Raw genomic sequence first — 20,006 nt, forward strand, 5'->3', positions numbered from 1 at the left:
ATGCTAGATTATTAATCTGCTATCATGTGAAAACACTGCATACTGAGCATCTAAATGTCCACTTTTCATCTAAATGTCCATTTTTCATCTAAATGTCCACTTCATTTGAAATCCAATGAAAGAAAATTAAGCCATAATGAGCATTTATATTTTTCTTAAGGACTGGTTGATGATTTCCTTTAAACATCATTAAATAAAAAGAAAAAGAAAGAGCTGTATTTGGAGTTAGAATTCCTATCTTAAGGCCCAGTGTTGCCTCTAACTGTGTGACAGGAGATCAGTCACTTAATCTTTCTAAGCATCTCCATCGTTTTTGTCTGCAAACTAAGGATGATGTTACCTGCTTTACTTAAGTCGGTTTTTCTGTTCCCTCACTGGTAGAAACTTTCTGAGTAATAAGTATACCCAATGTCTTTTTGCCTTTTAATCTTCCAACACTAGGCTTTTCTTTTTTTTAAACTTTTTATTTTGTTTTGGAGTATAGCCAGTTAACAAACAACTTTGTGACAGTTTCCGGTGAAAAGCAAAGGGGCTCAGCCACACATATACACGTATCCATTCTCCACCAAAGGCCCCTCCCACCCAGGCTGCCACATAACATTGAACAGAGTTCCCTGAGCCATACAGTAGGCCCTTGTTCTAATCAACAAGCTTCAAGATCCTCAAACATTTCCCTGACACGGCTAAATTACCCCTTTCTGTAAAAGAGTATACTTGAAGATATAAGCAGACTATTTGGCACTGCGTATTAAAATTTTTTATATGGAATATATATTGCTTTGCTTTTTTTAAAATTTGGGGTGGTTCTTTTTTTGCATGACTTTTATTATATTTTTTCTTCAATTGAACAAGATAAAATAAAAGGCGAAAGTCACAAAGTCCTAGCCTGTAAACACCTCCCAGAGATGACCACTATTAACTGTGTGCTCTGTATTTTAGCAATTTTATGCATGCTTATTGTATGAGTTTGGGTAGGCTAATTACTGTAGGAAATAGACAAAATTAAAACTGTGTAAACCCCTACGGTAACTGAGGGGTGTTTCTTGCTCATGGGACAGTACTGGGGGGGTGAGCGGGTGGCAGGGTGGCCCTCCTCCATGCAGTCACACAGGGATCCAGGCTGTTGGTCCAGAGGCACTGACATCTCCCGTTGTTCACACTCACCCTGAAGGGCCTTTCTATCCCAGCCCACTGCGCTGCAGTGACATGCAGATTGCCTTCCTCTTGGTTTCCCAGCTTCCTGGAAGCATAGCTAGCCTCCTGCATGCGTGGGCCATAATTGCAGATTCAAATTCACCCTCACAGACATTCTTGGAACTCATTCAAATTTGTACTCCTATTTCACCCTTCTTCTCTTATCATGAGCTTATGGTACTTACCTCTACACCGCCCTTGTTTTTTTGAAAAGGTCATACCAGCTGCATTCACTTCTGACATCTGTCTTCATTTAGCTAAACTACTGGCAGTCCACACCCCACACCCCTTCCTTGCTTTAGCTGAGGTTTTATTTTTTTCTAGCTTTATTGAGGTATAATTGACGTATAATATTGTGGAAGTTTAAGGTATACAATGTGTTGATTTGATATACTCACATATTGCAAAATGATTCCCACAATAGCATGAATGAACGCCTCCGTCCCGTTACATAATGACCATTTTTTTTTGAGAACATTTAAGATCTCTAGTAGCAACTTTCAATGATATAATACAGTATTATTAGCTATAATCATCATGCTGTACATTGGATTCTCAGAATTTGCTAATATTATAACTGGAAGCTTGTACACTTTAGCCAGTATCTCCCCAGTCCCCTGCCCACAGCCCCATCACAGCCCCTGTCTGAGTTTGGCATTTTTAGATTTCACGTATAAATGATTTCATACAATCTGTATCTTTCCCTGAGCAGAAATTTTTAAAAAGTCATTTGTGAGTAAGTGTTAACTTACCTCAGAAAGCGGCTTCTTTTGCCTGGTGCTTTGATATCTCTTGTCCATCTTTCCTTTTTTTTCACTCTTACTGAAAAACCCATCTCCTCTTTTGTGTCTCCCCGTCTCTCCTTGTAGCCTCTCCCACCTCTTTCTTCTCTTGCAGCCGCCATGTTGGTTGCCAGCCTCATTTAATCAGCTGTAGCCAACAGCAGGGTTTATTTTCCCTTAATTCTCGCTCTTGCTTCTAAAGTGGATTTAGCTGGGCTATACTCTTTCACTGTGACATTCTCTTGGGATACTCACTTAAATTCGCTTGTTCAACAAAGGTCACTCATGGAGCAGTTTTCCAGACTGCAAACCACACTCAGAGTTTTCAAACTCTTCTAACTAGTTTGCATTTGACTGGCAGCAGTTCAGCCCCCTCCCCCTAAATGGAAAGCTCTGGCAAGGAGTTTATTGCGCCCCATGCAGAGCACCTTGACTCAGCAGAGTGTGATCCTCATGAAGGGGCACAGTGGGGACGGCTAGGAGACTGCACAGAGGAGTAGCCTGCAGTCCCAGTTTACCCAGCACAGAGGGAATATCAGGGATACAGGACGTTTAGTTTCAAGTCAGAACAAGATTTAAACAATCTGGTTTAAAGTGGGTCTTCCCCTGCAGGGTCTTGGTTGGGTAAAGATCATGACATGATAATTTAGATTAGTAGACACAATGGGAAGATGATGAGGCCAGGGTGCCTAAGAGTCTTGGGATATAAACTGTTGAAGTGTTGATGGGTCTTTCAAGAAGTTCCCACAATGAACAATAAAGTTATTTTCCTGGACAAAGTGATGCTAATGAAGAAAAGAGATCGGTAAGGTCACACTGATAATAAATAGTAAACTGAGGTGGGAGATGGTTTCTGTTCGGAGTTGATGCCACTCTCTCTTTCCCAAGAGTCTGTTTCATGTTTGCTGTACTTCGTCAAATGTCAAACCTTGTGGGGTTTTTTGCTTGTTTGTTTGTTTTAATTTTTACAGACATTGCAGTACCTCCAACCCGAGGTCGCTAATGTCTGCTCCAGCTTTCATTCTGCTCAGGTGAAAAGCAGTGAAACTAACACCTATAGAGCCTTTACTGTACACACATGAAACCTCATACAGACATTATGTAATCCTCACAAGAGTCACTAATACTGTCCCTGTTTTACAAGTGAGGAAATTATGGCTCAAAGAGGTCAAGGAACTTTCCCAAGGTCACATAGCTAGAAGTGGCAGGGCCAAGATTTGACCTTGCTGCTGCTGCTGCTGCTAAGTCGCTCAGTCATGTCCAACTCTTCGCGACCCCATGGACTGCAGCCCACCAGGCTCCTCTGTCCATGGGATTCTCCAGGCAAGAGTACTGGGCTGGGTTGCCATTGCCTTCTCTGAAGATTTGACCTTAGGTCCATCAAATTATTCAGTAGTAAAATAAAAAGGTAATAAAAAGGTGCAAATTACTGATATATGCTACAACGTGGATGAACCTCACAGACACTATGCTAAATGAAAGAAACCAGACACAGAAGACAATGTATTTATGATTCCATTTATATGAAATGTCCAGATAAGGCAACTTTAGAACAGAGAGGAGATCAGTGGTTTCTAGGCAGAGGGCAGGGAGTGGGAATTAACTGCAAGTTTGCATATGATTACTTTTATCATTGATAGAAATGTTCTAAAACTGGATTGTGATGATGAATGCACAATTCTATAAGTTTACTCACAATCATCCAATTGTATCAAGTTGCAATGCACAAAATTATGGAAATTTTCCTTCAACAAAACTAGTTTTTAAAAACCCCTAAAAAAAAAAAAACAACAACACCCCAGAGGCCAGATTCTAAGCCTTCTTGTTACCAGCAGCCACTAGATGCAGGTTCCTTTAGGAATCAAGCCTCAGGTGCCATTCAGAAGGGGTCAGACTGCAGGCCTTACTAAGTTTTCTTACCTTCATGTAAGCCTGGGGAGGGCCTTTAAACTCTTAACCAATTTACACATGTTGAATACATTTACTTCTATTAATACCAATGAGAACTTATTTCTAACAGGCACTGATTTCACTGATGCTAGCTGTGCGTTTCGATAGCGTGTATATAAACCTAAGTAGATAAGTTATAGACCTATATGATATTATCACATGTGCTGAAGTGTTTTAAATAACTGTATAGGAAAACAGCTTCCCCAGTGGCTCAGTGGGTAAAGAATCCACCTGCAATGCAGGAGACACAGGAGATTCACGTTCACTCCCAGGATTGTGAAGATCCCCTGGAGAAGGAAACAGCAACCCACTCCACTGTTCTTGCCTGAAAAATCCCATGGGCAGAGGAGCCTGGCAGGCGACAGTCCATGGGGTCACAAAAGTGTCGGACACACCTGAGTGACTAAGCACACACAGGAAGATAAGGGCCTCCCTGGTGGCTCAGAGGTAAAGAATTCAGCTGCCAATGCCAGAGATGCGGGTTCGATCCTTCAGTCGGGAAGATCTCCTGAAGAAGGAAACAGCAGTATTCTTGCCTGGAAAATCCCATGCATGGAGGAGCCTGGCATGCCATAATCCATGGGGTCGCAAAGAACTGGACACAACTTACTGATTAAACAACAACAACAATAGGAAGATAAACCCAAGTGAACTATGAATACTCGTTACCTCTACTGCCTCTGAAATAGCAATGGACAGAGGAACCTTAGGGACCTTATTTGCTTGCTGTTATCCATTATATAATCCACGCAACCCCCTGCTCCCCCATAGCCAGGTTACTTGTTATTATCAATAGTAAAGATATCTGCCCTCAACAGACCACTGGAGAGATTTTTAAACCTAAAAGGAAAAAAAGGTCTCTGAGGCTGTGAATAAGAGAAAGGTCACCCCCAAATTTAGATGCATCGAAACTAAGTTAATGATGGAAGAGGGCTGAACAGCCGTTGTGTCCCTGAGAGAAGCAAAAAGTAGCTTTTTGTTGGTGGGACTGGTTCCTGGCAGAAAAAGTCCCTGGGCACCAAGGAAATTTGTATTCTTCTCATGAACCTTTGTTAAACCTGACCAAGCCTGTTTTATCTTTCATAAGAGCAGAAATGGCTATATCATAGTGACAATGTTTCTCGTGACTTTTACAGAGAGATTCGGAATACCAGAAGTTTAACTTACATAGACCCTGGCGCCCTAAAAGAGCTCCCCCTTCTAAAGTTCCTGTAAGTATTAACTCCTATTCCATCCAGCCCTTTTGTTAAAAAGAGAATTATAATATAGGAATATCCCCGGGACAATGTGGACCTGGGCCATTTTAGTGGTGAGTGGTTGGGTGGCCTGGGACAAATCACATCCTGTGACTTACTCCTCACCTTTTCCCTTCAGGCAAGGTTGTCAGGTGAAGTGAGTCACATTTTTAAAACCTACTCAAGGGATTTCCCTGGTGCTCTAGTGGTTAAGAATCCACCTGCCAATGTGGGGGACATGGGTTCAGTCCCTGGTCTGGGAAAATTCCACCTGTCGCAGGGCAACTAAGCCCGTGCTCCACAACAAGAGAAGCCCCCACACCACAACTCAAGAGTCGACCCCGCTCGCCACAACTAGAGGAAGCCCGCACACAGCAACAAAGACCCAGCGCAGTCACATAAAATAAAAAATAAAGCCTATTCAAAAGTCAGCACAGAGTGCGGGGACCAGAGACTTGCCCCTTGAGACACGAGAGAGAAAATGCCATCATGTACGCATGGTCTTTAAATGAATATACCCTCTGAGAGCCCACCAGTCCATTTTGTTAGGAAATAGGTATCACAATATTAGAGTGGCTGTTACCCTAAACCAAACCAAAAAAGGTGAAAGTTAATCTTTTAGAGGTTGGAAGGGGTACTAAACAGAAAGGGACAGCACTTTCTGCTTTGCTTGGCTGACACCTTGTAAGCTAACTGTAATCTCAATGAGAGCAGGGACCAGACATTTTTGTCCTCTGTTGTACTTTACTGCCTAGTGCCTACTGCCTGTCTACTTGGCAAAGCGTGTTCAGTGGATGTGTGTGCACACGCTTAGGTCTTCTGGGCACCCTCCCTTCTTTCCTGCTCACATGTGCTGTAAAAGATTAGAATGCGAAAACATTACGAAGATAAAAAAGTTAACCTTAATCCCAATACCTGGAAATAATCACTATTCACATATTAGTTCATTGCCATTTAGGGACTTTAAATAAAAGTATATATCCAAATATATTTCACGAAATAAGTCTTCAAGGATGAGTAGAGGTTATCCAGGAGAAAGAGGGGGAAAAGAGAAATGCAGGTGGGTGGAATAACATGATAAAGACACAGAAGTGTGGAACCATGTGGCTTTTGGGGGAAACAGAAAATAGTTCAGTGTTGAGGTAGGGGTGGGAGATCCCAGGGGAACAGAAGACGACATGGATAGGATATGTGGCTGACGGGGTATCTGGGAAGTAATAAAAACTTACAGCACAAGGCAACTGCTCCTGTGTGGACTCTGAGCTTCAATCCATTAGTAACTCATTGATTAGTAGACATCAGGTTCCTTAGTCTGTGCATCTTGGTGGGGAACATGTTGCATAATAAAACGTTATCCTTGCCTTCAAGAAGCTTACCATTTTTTTAAGGAAGGTTTATATATGGAATTGAAAAGTTCTTCCCCTAGAAGAATAGTGGGAAGTGACAAATGAGAGGTACATACCTTTATCTGGGGGTGCAGGTAATTAGAGGAGGCATCAAAAAGGAGATGGACTCATTTGGGGTTTTGAAGAATAAAGAGATCTTGGTCCAAGTCCCTAAGATGGCATTTCCAGCCCTTTCCAATACGGTCCCCACTTAACTCTCAGGCTTTTTCCCCTGCTCTTCCATATGAACCGCTGTTGCAATTCAACGAGTTTACTTACTGTTCTTCAGGTATACCTTATGCAATGTTACTTCTCTCCTTGGTTATTTGGAGCTTCCCATTGGCATTTTTGAGATGCATTTTGCATTTTCCTCTTCAAATCATGTGCCTTCCCCTCTAGGAATCAGGTCAGACTTTGCCTTAGAAGGGGCACCAGGGGGACTAGAGTTTTCTCTACCGGAAGACTTTCTCTAAAGGTTAACTGGCAGTGACAAGTTCTTAGCGTGGCATGCCAAGGCTCTCAAACAAAGCGTAACTGCACTACCTGTGTTCTAGTAGCTACAACACGTTAGACCAACTAAGTCTGGGAGGCTTCCCGAGCCTGAGCTTTTATATTCATGTTGTTTTATGCACATTTTTATCTTGACATTTTGCCCTCATGATACAAGCTTTGGAGAGTGAAGACACTGTCTTTGATTTTCTTCTTCATCTGAACATATTTTTATGGTACTGCTGCCGTGGTATTCTCAAGAGGCTGCCATGGGAGTATCATTCTTAGTAAAATAACCAACACCCTATAATGTAGAGTTTGCAAAAGGGAGCCTGGCTTGGAGTCAGTAATTAGATTGTGTTTCTGTTGCATCCTTCCCTTATTCCACCCTCCCTTCCCCTGACACATGCATCATATCCTTCAACTAAAACAAGGTAATCACACACACACACACACAAAACACAAAAAGAAACCTGAATTCCTATTTCTGGGAATCCCACGTGGCTCAAACAACCCCCAGATTTTCCTAAACAGAAGAGATATATTGACACTGGTGGACTGGGTAGATTCTTGTACTTTGAGGAGCATCGTCCCATCCAAGGGCTGGAACTTGCCATGGTCTCTCAGATAAATGACGAAGGAGTTAGGATTTGATCCTAGTCTGACGTCAGAACACATCCTTTCAACTGTTACGTTATTCTACTTCCTATGTGTTGATTTTCTTACCTTGTTTCTATTCTTTTTTTCTTCTTTTTCATGTACTGTAGTGGCATTTTCAACACTGGACTTAGAGTATTCCCCGACCTGACCAAAATTTATTCCACTGATGTATTCTTCATACTGTAAGTGTGCACACAGGCAATATTCAGCAGTATTTTACTTGTTGCTAACAAGAATTAGGGCGCAGCCATAGATGTTGGTTGGAAGCAAGTGAAGCAGTTGTTTCAAGGAGGAAGCAGTGATCATTTGTGACAAATGCCCTGATGAATGAAGTCAGGCAAGGACTGAGCAATGCCCTTTGGGTTTAGTAATACGAGGCACTGTGATTCTGAACAGTGGGACTCTGTGGGTGGAGAAGTCTGTTTGGAGTGAGCTCAAGAGAGATTCAGAAGGGGGAATCGGAGATGGTGAACTCTTTTGGGAAGTTTTACTATCAAACAGCAGCAGAAAAATGCCTCAGTAGTTGGAGCACATGGAATAAGGGGGAAAGGGTTTTTTTTTAATGGGAGAAACTATGGCATGAATGTTTGCTGATGGGAGTGACTGAATAGAAGGAAACTTGATGATGATGAGGATACTTTAGTTTTCACGTAGCTTTTCAAACACTTTCCCATGTGTTATCATGTTTGCTCCTCTTAACCACCTTACAAGGCATAAAAGGAAGTTATAGTTGTTACACTATACAAATGAGGAAGCTGAGGAATAGAAAACCTAAGGGGTTTGGTCTGAGGAGGGTCCCAGGAGTGGTCATGAGTGGTCTCCAACCACTTCCTGGGACTTCTGATTGGGGACAAGTGCTCTTTTCCAAAACCCGTGACATAGTCAAACATCTTACTAGTTGTACAGACATGAATGGACATATGCAGAGAGAGTCACAGGTTGAGTTTGTACTATGGAATCAGCAACATATATCAATAAAATGATAGGATACAAACTCTTGGGATTTTGCTAGAAAAAAAAAAGCCCATGCTCCTTTGCTGCAGAAGAGCTCTGTTCAAAATATAACCCATCTTCCAGCAACTAGAACACAGAAATGTTCTCCAGGAGCATCTGCCTGGCAGTGTTTTTCAAATGGACACTTTAATAATAATCATGAAATGAAACTATCGATCCCCTTCTACCAACCCTTTTCAGGGGCTCCACACACTGAGGAAACGAGTTGCTCTGGATAAAGTATTTGTCACGTGAGTCCTCCCCTTGCACGTGAGGACTTTCAGGACCCTCAGCCCACACGCAGAGCTCACTAGCTCCCTGCACAGGTGGGGTTCTGAGTGCACGCCCACCTAGGTCAGCTCTCACCACCTCACCGGACCTCTGAGCCGCCAACAGCTAAGAAGAGTCAACAACACTTAAAAAGAAATAAGATAAAACGGAATCGTGTCAGGTGATATATTTAGGTGCATATACACAGCAGGAGCCCAGCTCCAGAGGTGTTTTTTTTTCCCACCAAGTGTTTTTGTTCCTCTCTTGCAGTGAAATTACAGACAACCCTTACATGACTTCCATCCCTGCGAACGCTTTTCAGGGCCTGTGCAACGAAACCTTGACACTGTGAGTATGGCCAGTTCCACTCCTGCCAACTCTGGAATTACTATCTGGGTCACTGTCATATCTCTGCAGGCCATCCAAGAACCGCACTACCATACAGTGTGTTCTCGTTGGTCTGCCAAGGGTCACACACAGTTAAACAGGAGCATCACCTTATGGTGTGGTGCTCTGCATGACAGAGTGGTTTGGGCAGCGAGACAAAGAGTAGTCTCTTACAGAAGTGGTCAGCACACTCTGTCGGTAAATAGCCATGCAGGTTTTCCAGACCACATGGCCTTTGTGGCAACTGCTCAGTTCTGCCATTGTAGGGCAAAAGCACAATCCATAGACTAATGAGCGGAGCAGCTATGTTCCAACGACATTTTGTTGACAAAAGCAGGCAGTGGGCCAGATCTGGCCTGCAGGCCTTATAATACAACATTCTGTATCCAGTATCTCCATTGAACAGAGGAAGAATCTGGGCTTAAAGCAAATTTAAGCGATTTTCTCAAGATCCCTGAGCTAGAAAACGGTGCTCCTAATAAGGGCTTTTCATTCTTTGTACTCATACTTCAGCTGTGTCATCACTATTACTAAGCTCCTATGATGGGATATTGAATAGAAAACATAGTCCTTCTCTATATCATCATTTTTTCCAGAGTTTGAATGGGTTCTGCTCTTGAGTTGTTCAAAAGGAAATGCTTTATCGGGGAAATTTGCAAAATGTTCTCACAAAGGAGGTCTAATAGAGGTATACAAGATAAGTTAATTTCCCAGGCCATAAAGAATTCCCCTCTTTGGTCAAATTAACCACAAAGTAAAGTTGGGGCTTCGTCAAATGATCCCCACCTGACTGGTCTCAGTACCACTGTTCACTTTCAGGCCCGGTGAGTGTTTGGCATGGATTGTTATCCAGCTCCCTTTCTTGGGTCACACTGCAATCCAGGGGTTCTTCATCAATGTATCCAAACCTGATCGAATTATCCTCCAACAAAATTGATCCAAGGCTCCACACAACCCTTTGAAGGGCTGTTTCGAAGCCGTCTCAGGCCAGCAGTCTTGACCCTGTGAGGCTATCCCAACCTCTGGAACTCTACCCAGAGTGGATCATTTCAGCTCATCCTTCTCCAAACATGGGGAGAGCTTTCTGAAAGGAACAAGAGGCTCCTTAGCCACCATTTCATTTGACCACACAGCAAAGACTGGGGTTTAGTCTGCTCGGTCCCAAACCTCAAGGCCATTTACATCCCTGTAAAAGCTTCCCCTGTGCCATTGGCCACGCATCGTATATAAACACCAGTCTCAATTTCTTTACAGAATGTTATCTCCACCTTTCGGCATTTTTCTCTAAGGACTCATAACACAAGCAGCCCTCTCCATTGGAGGCTGGTCTTTGTCTCACACCCAGCGTGGGGCCTAATAGGCATTTGATAAACCTCTGAATGAGGGAACCTCAACTTTCCTGAAATCTAGAAGCAAGGATGCCACGGCTGGTCCACTATCTTTTCAGATGATTATTTCTACATTCCTGCAAAAGTCCTTGCTTCTTTGAAGCTCATGCTCAAAAAACTGTAAACACGAAAGTGTATGTGTCCAACAGAAAAATTTGTACCCATCTTCCTGGTAGGATAGGGTTTCAGTGAAAATTTGTCCCTTTGGTTCTTTCTTTACTATGTTTTTCTTCCTTCACTAATTTCCCTTTTTGAGACATAGGTGTCCAATAAAATTGTTATTTAATCTTCTGGAATGTAACTCCAACAAAGAACAGTTTTATTGTCTAGGCCTCTCAACCAATTCTGGATAAACAGAAATGCCAAAATGAGGAGTTCTCACATCTTCATTTAAGAACTCTAGTTCAGAAAAAATTCTCACCTATAAAAATTACTTACCTTTCTCAGCTTGGTGCTGAGCATCCCTGTGCATTGCAGTCCTTACCCAGGACACCTTCGAGCTGGAATTAAACTCACTGTGTAATTGTTTCAAGCAAAACAAACCCAACAAACAGGATAACCTCTCAGTTCTCCACAACTACCTAAGGTAAATCCAAGTTCTCAGGTCTCAGAAGACCTTTTAACACGGTCTTCTCGTAAGCGCCCACACCTCACTGTGTTAAATGTCTAGCTGCCCTGTGCTCCCAGCAACCTCTTGATTAGGTATCAATCGATCATACTTTTACAGACAAGGAAAACTGAGGATAATCGAGGCTGAGACGTTCTCAGCATCACCTCCTGCGAAGTGACAGACCCAGGTCTCATTCTGTTTGCAGTCTCCTGAGTGCTTCTTGCTGTGTTTCCAGAGGTCACAGGAGGCAGACTGCAGTCGTTTCCAGACTTCCCCTAAACCGCCACTAGCTGTGCCTGGCTGTGGTCCTGGCAGGCTTCTCTCACCTCCAGCCGGTAGCTCCCAGGAACCCCCTGCCGCAGCCCTGTGCAGATCAGACCTCCCACGGCTTTGTGCCCTTTTGGTGGGTGGGAAGAACTGCTTTTGAATTCACAAATCCTGATTCTGGACAGCTGTGCATCAGTGCGGCTTTGGTAGATCACCTCCACCTCTCAATAACCTGACTAGGAAATACAGGCGATGATGCTTCGGTCCAGCCCTCAGAATCCCTGTATAAATTAATTAATTGCAGCAACATAACAGCAAGTTAAAAATATTAAAATTTCCCCAAAGCCCAAGGTCTATCTACTTTCTTAGATTTGTTTTTAAAGTTCAGTTTAATTCAGTTCTCAACGATTTAATTAAGCATCTAATCTGTGGTAAGCCCTGAGGATTAAAAACATGAATACAAATGTGAAATAACATTTTAAAATATAAAACCTATGCATTCAGATGAATGATGTCTTTTAAAGTGCTCTTCTTAAAAAACGGCACTTATTTCTCCATTTTCCATATTGGGTTAACTCCTAAAGCTCTGTTTTTCGAGTATATGTACAATGATTTTTTTTTTTTTAATCTTTAACGATGGCAAATCTTTGTTCATCAAAGTGAATCTGCTTCTGAGAAACAGGAGCCAAGTCTGGAGGATGAGGACTCAAACTGGGAAATATTATTCCATGTCCCAAAAAAGACACACGATAAAGTTTTCTTATAGCGCTCTAGATGGGATCTGAGAACCTTTCTGGCACTGAAAAAATGAAGCCCAATCCAAGGGCCAGTACTACCTCTCACAGGTCACTAATTCTCTCTCTGTTGATTATAGGAAGCTATACAACAATGGCTTTACTTCAATCCAAGGACATGCTTTCAACGGGACAAAGCTGGATGCTGTGTAAGTTAAGGGTTGCCATGAAAACCACCGTCTTTCCCCTACACCTCCAGCAGCCCCAAGTAGGACCATTCAGTGGGTCAGAATTCTGCTAGAGATGGGTTCCCCCAGAGCATTCCTCATCCCTAGGGTTAGTTAGAGCAAGACTTGGGGATGATGTTAAGAAACTCTGCAAGAGCCAGCTTTAGTGGACACTTACATTGACTCCAATTCTAAGTCTCAAAGCTTTGATCTTTAATAAAATGGAGAACCACAGTGTCACCTTCAATTATCTAGTAGGAGTGTGGTGTGTGTGTGTGTGTGTGTGTGTGTGTAAATATTCATCTAGTAGGTGTTGAGGCAGTCCGAACACAGGTTGGAAAAGAATTTCCAGACACAGAGCATTTCAGAAGGGAATGAGTTTATTAGGAAGAGCAGAGATAAAGTGGGCGCAGCTAGCACCGCGAGCCGACCGATGAGAGACCAGGGAAAGCTGACCGTTTTCATGGGTTAGTAGCCAGTTTTTATAGCCTCAAGACAAAGAAAATTCCTGCTGGAAGGTTGGCATTAGGTGATCGGTTGGGGTGCTATACGGTGCCTGCTGGAGTGGGCATCTTTGCCTAATTGGGAGTCGGGGAGCTTGTTCGTGATGATCAGGGGGCTTTGGGCAAGGTTACAAAGGGGATTGTCAGCTTCAGAGATGCCCTTGATTCTGCACTCTGCTTCTGTGGCCTTGAGGGCAGGACTCCACACTAGGTCCATGAAGTAAACGAAGGTCTTAATTAAGTCCAAAGCTATTCAGACCAAGAGGTTTTTCATTTAGTTTTTTCTGACATGTTTTCAAGAAAGGTGTCCATTTATATTTGATTCATTCAGAAAGCGCTGAAAAGTCATATCCCGATTTTGCGTTCGCTGCAGATGAATTATGCCTAGAATAGGACGTAAGCAAAAAAGATAGTCATTAACACGGGTTTCTGTCTTGGTTGTACTTCTCTATCAGGCCTGTGTGGTCCCCGGCATCTGTGCCACGGCATGCTTTGTGTCTAAGAGATGTAGACTGGTTCAGCCATACTGGTGTGTGATTTCACCCCAGGGCTAGTAAATAACAGTTAGCTTTCCTAGAGTCTGCCTTCTCCAGTATGGTGGGCTAAGTAATTTGTAGGGCCCTGCTGCTGTGAAACAACTAGATCGCATATTTAAAAGTTGTGTATTTTATGCCACAGCTCCAGAGAGGAGGAAATGAAACAAGGTAACGAAGCAGTAGCTAAAACCAGAGCGGTGGGGAGATGGAGAAGGCGCAGCTCCCTTACGGACAGCTGCCAGCGTCACTGGTGCCAGGAGCCTGGACTTCAGTCAGTGAGCAGGTGGAAAAGTGAGGCAAACCTGAGACCCCTGGGTTAAGCCAGGGAACCCGGGTGAGAGCCGGAGTGGGACCACACTCACACTAGCAGAACCTCTGGACTCCTGGCAGAAACAAATGCAAACCTCTGCAGAGGAGAGAACCCCAAGGCAGGCTCCCATGTGTTCATGTTTGATTTGTTTTATAACATTTTATTGAGTATTTTTAAACAGTTGTATTTTTTCAACTTCAGACGTTCTGTTTGCTTTCTAAAAAAATTTGCCAGTTCATTTCTGTAATTTCATCTTTTTATTTTTTTTCCTTAAAACATTTCATGCATAGTTGTTTTAGCTTCTGGAAAATGATCATTGCAAAATCTGAAGACCTATGTTTCTAGATCTGTTGTGCTGTATGACGCTTCTCAAACTTTACTGAGCATATAGAGCATTGGGGTGGGAGGGTCTTGCTAAAATGCAGAATCTGATTTACGTAGATCTGGGGTGAGCTCCAGGATTCTGCATTTCTAACACGCTTCCAGGTGATATGATGCTGCTGGCCCATTGACCACACTTGAACAGGTGGCAGAAATAACCTGCACAATATATACTAATAAGTTCAAAGTCTTTATACCTTGGTGTTACCCCCTGAGTTCTGTTTGAAGTGGGGTCTCACTCTTTACCAGTTTTTTGGATTTCTTAGTAGTTTTTATCAAGTGAAGATCCGAATACCTTTCTCTAGACTGTCTAGTTGTGGGCTCATTCAGGTTGATGTTAGTCATTTGTTTAAATATATAATTACAGGGACTTCCTTGGTGGTCCAGTGGTTAAGACTCCACCCTCCCACTGCAGGCAGAGGGGGTTCAATCCCTGGTTGGAGAACTAAGATCCCACATTCTCTGGTGTGGCCAAAAAAACCCCCCAAAACATAATTACAGGGTAAGTCGGAAAAGACTCAAAGGAGTAACGTGAATATTTATACATCAAACTTATTTTTAGTATTGGAGAGACCCTACTTCTATCTTAACTTTATGTACACATCTCACAAAATCCTTCACTTATTTTTCAACACATTTACTGAACACCTTTTACAACCCTGTGTGTGTGTTAAGTTGCTTCAGTCGTGTCTGACTCTTTGCGACTCTATGGACTATAGCCTGCCAGGCTCCTTTGCCCTTGGGATTCTCCAGGCAAGAGTGCTGGAGTGGGTTGCCATGCCCTCCTCCAAGGCATCTTCCCAACCCAGGGATCAAACTCGCATCTCCTGTGGCGCTTGCATTGCAGGCAGATTCTTTATTGCTGAGCCACCAGGGAAAGCCCTCAAAGATCCTGGAACTGTGTTATTCACTGGTGATACCAAGATGAGCAAGACCAATGTGCTTCCTGCTCACACCGAACACACATTCCAGAGGTCTTAACTTGAGGGCAGCAATATCAAGGGTCAGCGTATACTGGGGAGAAATGTCCTCAAACCAAAATACATATTTCAGATTGAAAATAATGCTAACAATCCTTGCTTGGAGACCTAAGCATGATTTTCCATAGTTATCACATTAAAAAATGATTAGCATTCAATTTTAATATTGCATGAGTTTAACCAAATATTTTTCCTCTTTATTCCTAGAAAGCCATGACCCTTAGGGAAATAATCTTCCCAATTCAATTTTTCTATGAATGAAGTGGGGAATTGGGACTTCTCAAAATAATTAAGTCAGCTTGTAGATACTTAGGGTATAGAGATTTCAGAAGACTGTCACACTGTTAGGGACATCAGGGTCATCACAATGTTAGCATTAAGGCAACAGAGAACCACGTTAGCAAACACTCAATAGGGACAGTGAAGAACCTTTCAGTCAGACAGATGAGAGCTAGTCACAGGGCTCTGAATTATCCAGCATGTCCAGCTGAACCCAAATTTGCCTGAATCCAAATTACTTTTCCAAAATTCTGGATGAGAAGAAGGACCAGAAACCAACCTTGACTATATAGTAATTCATTTCTAAAACTTTTGTTTTTCCATAAGGAAATGATTTTAATGCCCAATATGAGGATCTGTGCTCTCAATTATTTGCTTCCTTATCCTGCCATGTTTAGTCATTGGACAATATCACCCTCAATTACTTTCAGGTATCTGACAAGAGATTTGGGTATCAAATTCAGACTTTTAAGTTCTGCAGAGCAAGGTTCTCAGTACTGGCTACCAATTTGAATCACCTGAAGAGATTTGAAAGCACTGATACCTAGATTTTACCACCAAACATTCTGGTTTAGTTGGTCTGAGTGTAGCCAGAGTATGGGAATTTAGAAGTCTCCTCAGGTGAGTCCAATGTAAAACGAAGGTCAAGAACCACAGCCAGACTTCTTTGGTGGTTCAGTGGTTAAGAATCTGCCTGCCAGTACAGGGAACTCAGGTTCAATCCCAGGTCCAGGAAGATCCTAAATGCCTCCATGGAAGAACTAAGCCCCTGTGCCATGACTACTGAGCCCCCAGCACCCTAGAGCCCATGCTCCACAACAAGAGAAGCCACCACAATGAGAAGCCGAATCACGGCAACTAGAGAGTAGACCCCGCTCGCCGCAACTAGAGAAAGCCCACCCACAGCAACGCAGACCCAGCGCAGCCAAAAATATAAATAAACACATGGCTTTTTTTTTTTTTAATGTGGCTTTTTACATTTGATAGAGCTATCTAGTGGCCAAGCCAAAGCCAGGACCTGGAACCCCTAGTTAAAGACTCCTTCCCCTTTGCGCTGCTGGGATTCATTGTTGCTGACTTACCAGCCAGTCTAAGTTTGCACACCCAACTCCTCTGGCTGCTGCTACTTGTTTCTTAGCCCAGGACAATGTGTATCCTTCTTAGTCTATTAAAGACGTGAAACACAGAAACTGAAAGATCTTGCAGATCTGTAGATCTTGCAGAGGAGCGGACTCATGCTGGAAAAAGGAGGTCACTCAAGACTTAAGATACAACAGTGGAAGTTTCACAGGACAGTTACACCAAGCACCAGTGTCACTTGTCAGTGAGAGTCTGACTTTACCAACGCAGCAAGGTCACCCACTCAACCAGCTTCCAGATGAGGTCTGAGTGAGGGACACCTTGATGAAGAGGCTGGCATGATCAAAAGTGATTGAATTCAAAGAATTGGGACTAAAATCAGTCCATGTATGTTCACCGTTTTGCTTCAAAACATCTCATGCCTGCTCATAACTGGCCTTTTGATCATGTTTAGAGAACTCCACAGAGACTTCAGGAGGTTTCCAGAGTGAATCTTCCTTAATCAGCAGACTACTGTGCTAAGAGGACCTCGGTGTAATCCGGTTCAGTTCAGTCGCTCAGTCGTGTCCGACTCTTTGCGACCCCATGAACTGCAGTACGCCAGGCCTCTCTGTCCATCACCAACTCCCGGAGCCCACCCAAACCCATGTCCATCGAGTCGGTTATGCCATCCAACCATCTCATCCTCTGTCGTCCCCTTCTCCTCCCGCCCCTAATCCTACCCAGCATTAGGGTCTTTTCCAATGAGTCAACCCTTCGCATGAGGTGGCCAAAGTATTGGAGTTTCAGCTTCAACATCAGACCTTCCAATGAACACCCAGGATTGATCTCTTTTAGGATGGATTGATTGGATCTCCTTGCAGTCCAAGGGACTCTCAAGAGTCTTCTCCAACACCACAGTTTCAAAAGCATCAATTCTTCGGCACTCAGCTTTCTTCACCGTCCAACTCTCACATCCATACATGACCACTGGAAAAACCATAGCCTTGACTAGACAGACTTTTGTTGGCAAAGTAATGTCTCTGTTTTTAAATATGCTATCTAGGTTGGCCATAACCTTCCTTCCAAGGAGTAAGCATCTTTTAATTTCATGGCTGCAATCACCATCAGCAGTGATTTTGGAGCCCCAAAAAAATAAAGTCTGACACTGTTTCCACTGTTTCCCCATCTATTTCCCATGAAGTGATGGGACCAGATGCCATGATCTTAGTTTTCTGAATGTTGAGCTTTAATCCGGTAGCCTGTTATTTTACAGTTTGGACATAAAGTCAGCTGCAGAATATCAAAAAAGTATAGATACATTTTGTATTGAAAGAAAAGGAAAAACTAACAATGAACAATAATTTGTATCCCAACTTCTTCCCAGCTTTTGTGGTAAGATAATAAATTGGGTTGGGGTAAAGGAGTGCATTTCCCAAACTACGTTCCTTGAATTCTCTTTCCATAATAAATTAATGAGGCTTACTTCTTAAAAGCTGTTCATGACCTTATAAAGTTAAACAAAGTGTACAGCTGGACTTCTTAGGTCTTTTGATAGAAGAATCTGAATTACCAGTATCCAGTAGGAGGATCTAGAGTAGGAAATGGCAATAGGCTCCAGTATTCTTGCCTGGAAAATTCCATGGACAGAGGAACCTGGTAGGCCCATGGGGTCACAGAGTTGGACACAACTGCACACACACACATGCACACACACACGATAGGAGGATCTATTGTGCAGAGCTTCTTAGGGAGGTTTTGGTTCCAGGAGTCTCTCTCTGGACTGGTATGCCATAGAATACTTTTTGGGGGAAGCTACTTAAGTCAGAGAATGAGACATCTGGATGGCATCAATGAACATGAGTTTGAGCAAACTCTAGGAGATAATGAAGAACAGGGAAGCCTGGTGTGCTGCAGTCCATGGGGTTGCAAGGAGTCAGACACAACTGAGACTGAACAACAAAAACACTCAAGAAAAATCTTTCAGAGACTGCTTTGTTGGGAGGCAGGTAAATTTAACATGGTTTATTCGACAGGCAGGATACGGAGGATATAAGAGCCAGTAAAGTTTCAGATCATCCTGGGGTCTTCTGAAGTTAAATCTATGAAGAGGTTATGAAGGGAGACTGTTTCTACCTTCCTTCCAGCTTTCTTCTCAGACCATATCATGGGCTCTGTGAGAGCCTTGGCTGATGGAAGAGGGGTTTTCTGTTGAAGACAGTGGATTTTAATTCACCGATTCCCTGAATTACAGTCTGTTCTAGTCACTACTATCCCTTGAAACATAGGAAAGAATCAATGCATCATTTTCACATACTTTCTTGACATTTTTATGTAAAATTTGGAAGGGTTTCACAAATGTGGGAAATATTTCTTAACTGAAAATCATTTTTCCCTTGATTTTTAGAAGTCTAGAGCTGAGATCAGCAAACTTTTTCTGGCAAGGGCCAGATAAAAAATAGGTTGGTTTTTGTGTGCCATAAGATCTCAGTCATAGTTATTCAACTCTGCCTCTGTAGTGTGAAAGCAGCCACAGGCAATTCATAAACAAATGAGTGGGGCCATGTGTCAATAAAACTTTATTTATAAAAATTGGTGGCAAGTAGAATGTGACCACATAGTCATAGTTTGTGAACCTCTGATCTAGATGCAGCCATGAAATTAAAAGATGCTTACTTCTTGGAAGGAAAGTTATGACCAACCTAGACAGCATATTAAAAAGTAGAGACATTACTTTGCCAACAAAGGTCCGTCTAGTCAAGGCTATGGTTTTTCCAGTAGTCATGTATGGATGTGAGAGTTGGACTGTGAAGGAAGCTGAGCACCAAAGAATTGATGCTTTTGAATGGTGGTGCTGGAGAAGACTCTTGAGAGTCCCTTGGACTGCAAGGAGATCCAACCAGTCCATCCTAAAAGAAATCAGTCCTGGGTGTTCATTGGAAGGACTGGTGTTGAAGCTGAAACTCCAATACTTTGGCCACCTGATGTGAATAACTGACTCATTGGAAAAGACCCTGTTTCTGGGAAAGATTGAAGGTGGGAAGAGAAAGGGACGACAGAGGATGAGATGGTTGGATGACATCAATGACTCAATGGGCATGAGTTTGGGTAAACTCTGGGAGTTGGTGACGGACAGGGAGGCCTGGCGTGCTGCAGTCCATGGGGTCACAAAGAGTCGGACACGACTGAGTAACTGAACTGAGCTGAACTGATCTAGATGTAGGTATTCAGTGAGGATGACCATTGTGTCACAAAATATGTAGTCTGTTTCTCCCAATTCTTTGTAAAGATTAAATGGCTAGCATGGGATAAAGATAAGAAGTATCTGGATAAAAATATTTTAGGGTTTGAAAGTTCATATTCAATCATAAAATAAAGCAAAGAATT

At 42.8% G+C, this 20,006-nt stretch overlaps 2 protein-coding genes across 11 annotated transcripts in view; one reads left to right on the plus strand and one right to left on the minus strand.

The window, feature by feature from the left end:
* The window catches only part of TSHR (thyroid stimulating hormone receptor), a 154,007-nt gene that overhangs the window by 91,533 nt on the left and 42,468 nt on the right, over positions 1-20,006 (plus strand). For both annotated transcript variants that reach the window (XM_081510623.1, XM_081510624.1), the window contains exons 4-7: positions 5,063-5,137; positions 7,803-7,877; positions 9,229-9,306; positions 12,485-12,553. In XM_081510623.1, the coding sequence (XP_081366749.1) occupies positions 5,063-5,137; positions 7,803-7,877; positions 9,229-9,306; positions 12,485-12,553 (297 nt within the window). The remainder of the gene's footprint in view (positions 1-5,062; positions 5,138-7,802; positions 7,878-9,228; positions 9,307-12,484; positions 12,554-20,006) is intronic.
* GTF2A1 (general transcription factor IIA subunit 1) overlaps positions 12,934-20,006 on the minus strand; it is a 122,008-nt gene continuing 114,935 nt past the window's right edge. For all 9 annotated transcript variants that reach the window (XR_014059651.1, XR_014059650.1, XR_014059649.1 and 6 more), the window contains one exon: positions 12,934-13,458. Coding sequence is in view for 5 of the 9 variants with exons in the window: in XM_081510630.1 (XP_081366756.1) it covers positions 13,370-13,458 (89 nt within the window). In the remaining 4 variants the exon portion in view is untranslated. The remainder of the gene's footprint in view (positions 13,459-20,006) is intronic.

Source organism: Giraffa tippelskirchi, chromosome 7 (assembly GCF_054371585.1).
Source record: "Giraffa tippelskirchi isolate mGirTip1 chromosome 7, T2T-mGirTip1v1.2.pri, whole genome shotgun sequence".
Classification (NCBI taxonomy): Eukaryota; Metazoa; Chordata; class Mammalia; order Artiodactyla; family Giraffidae; genus Giraffa; species Giraffa tippelskirchi.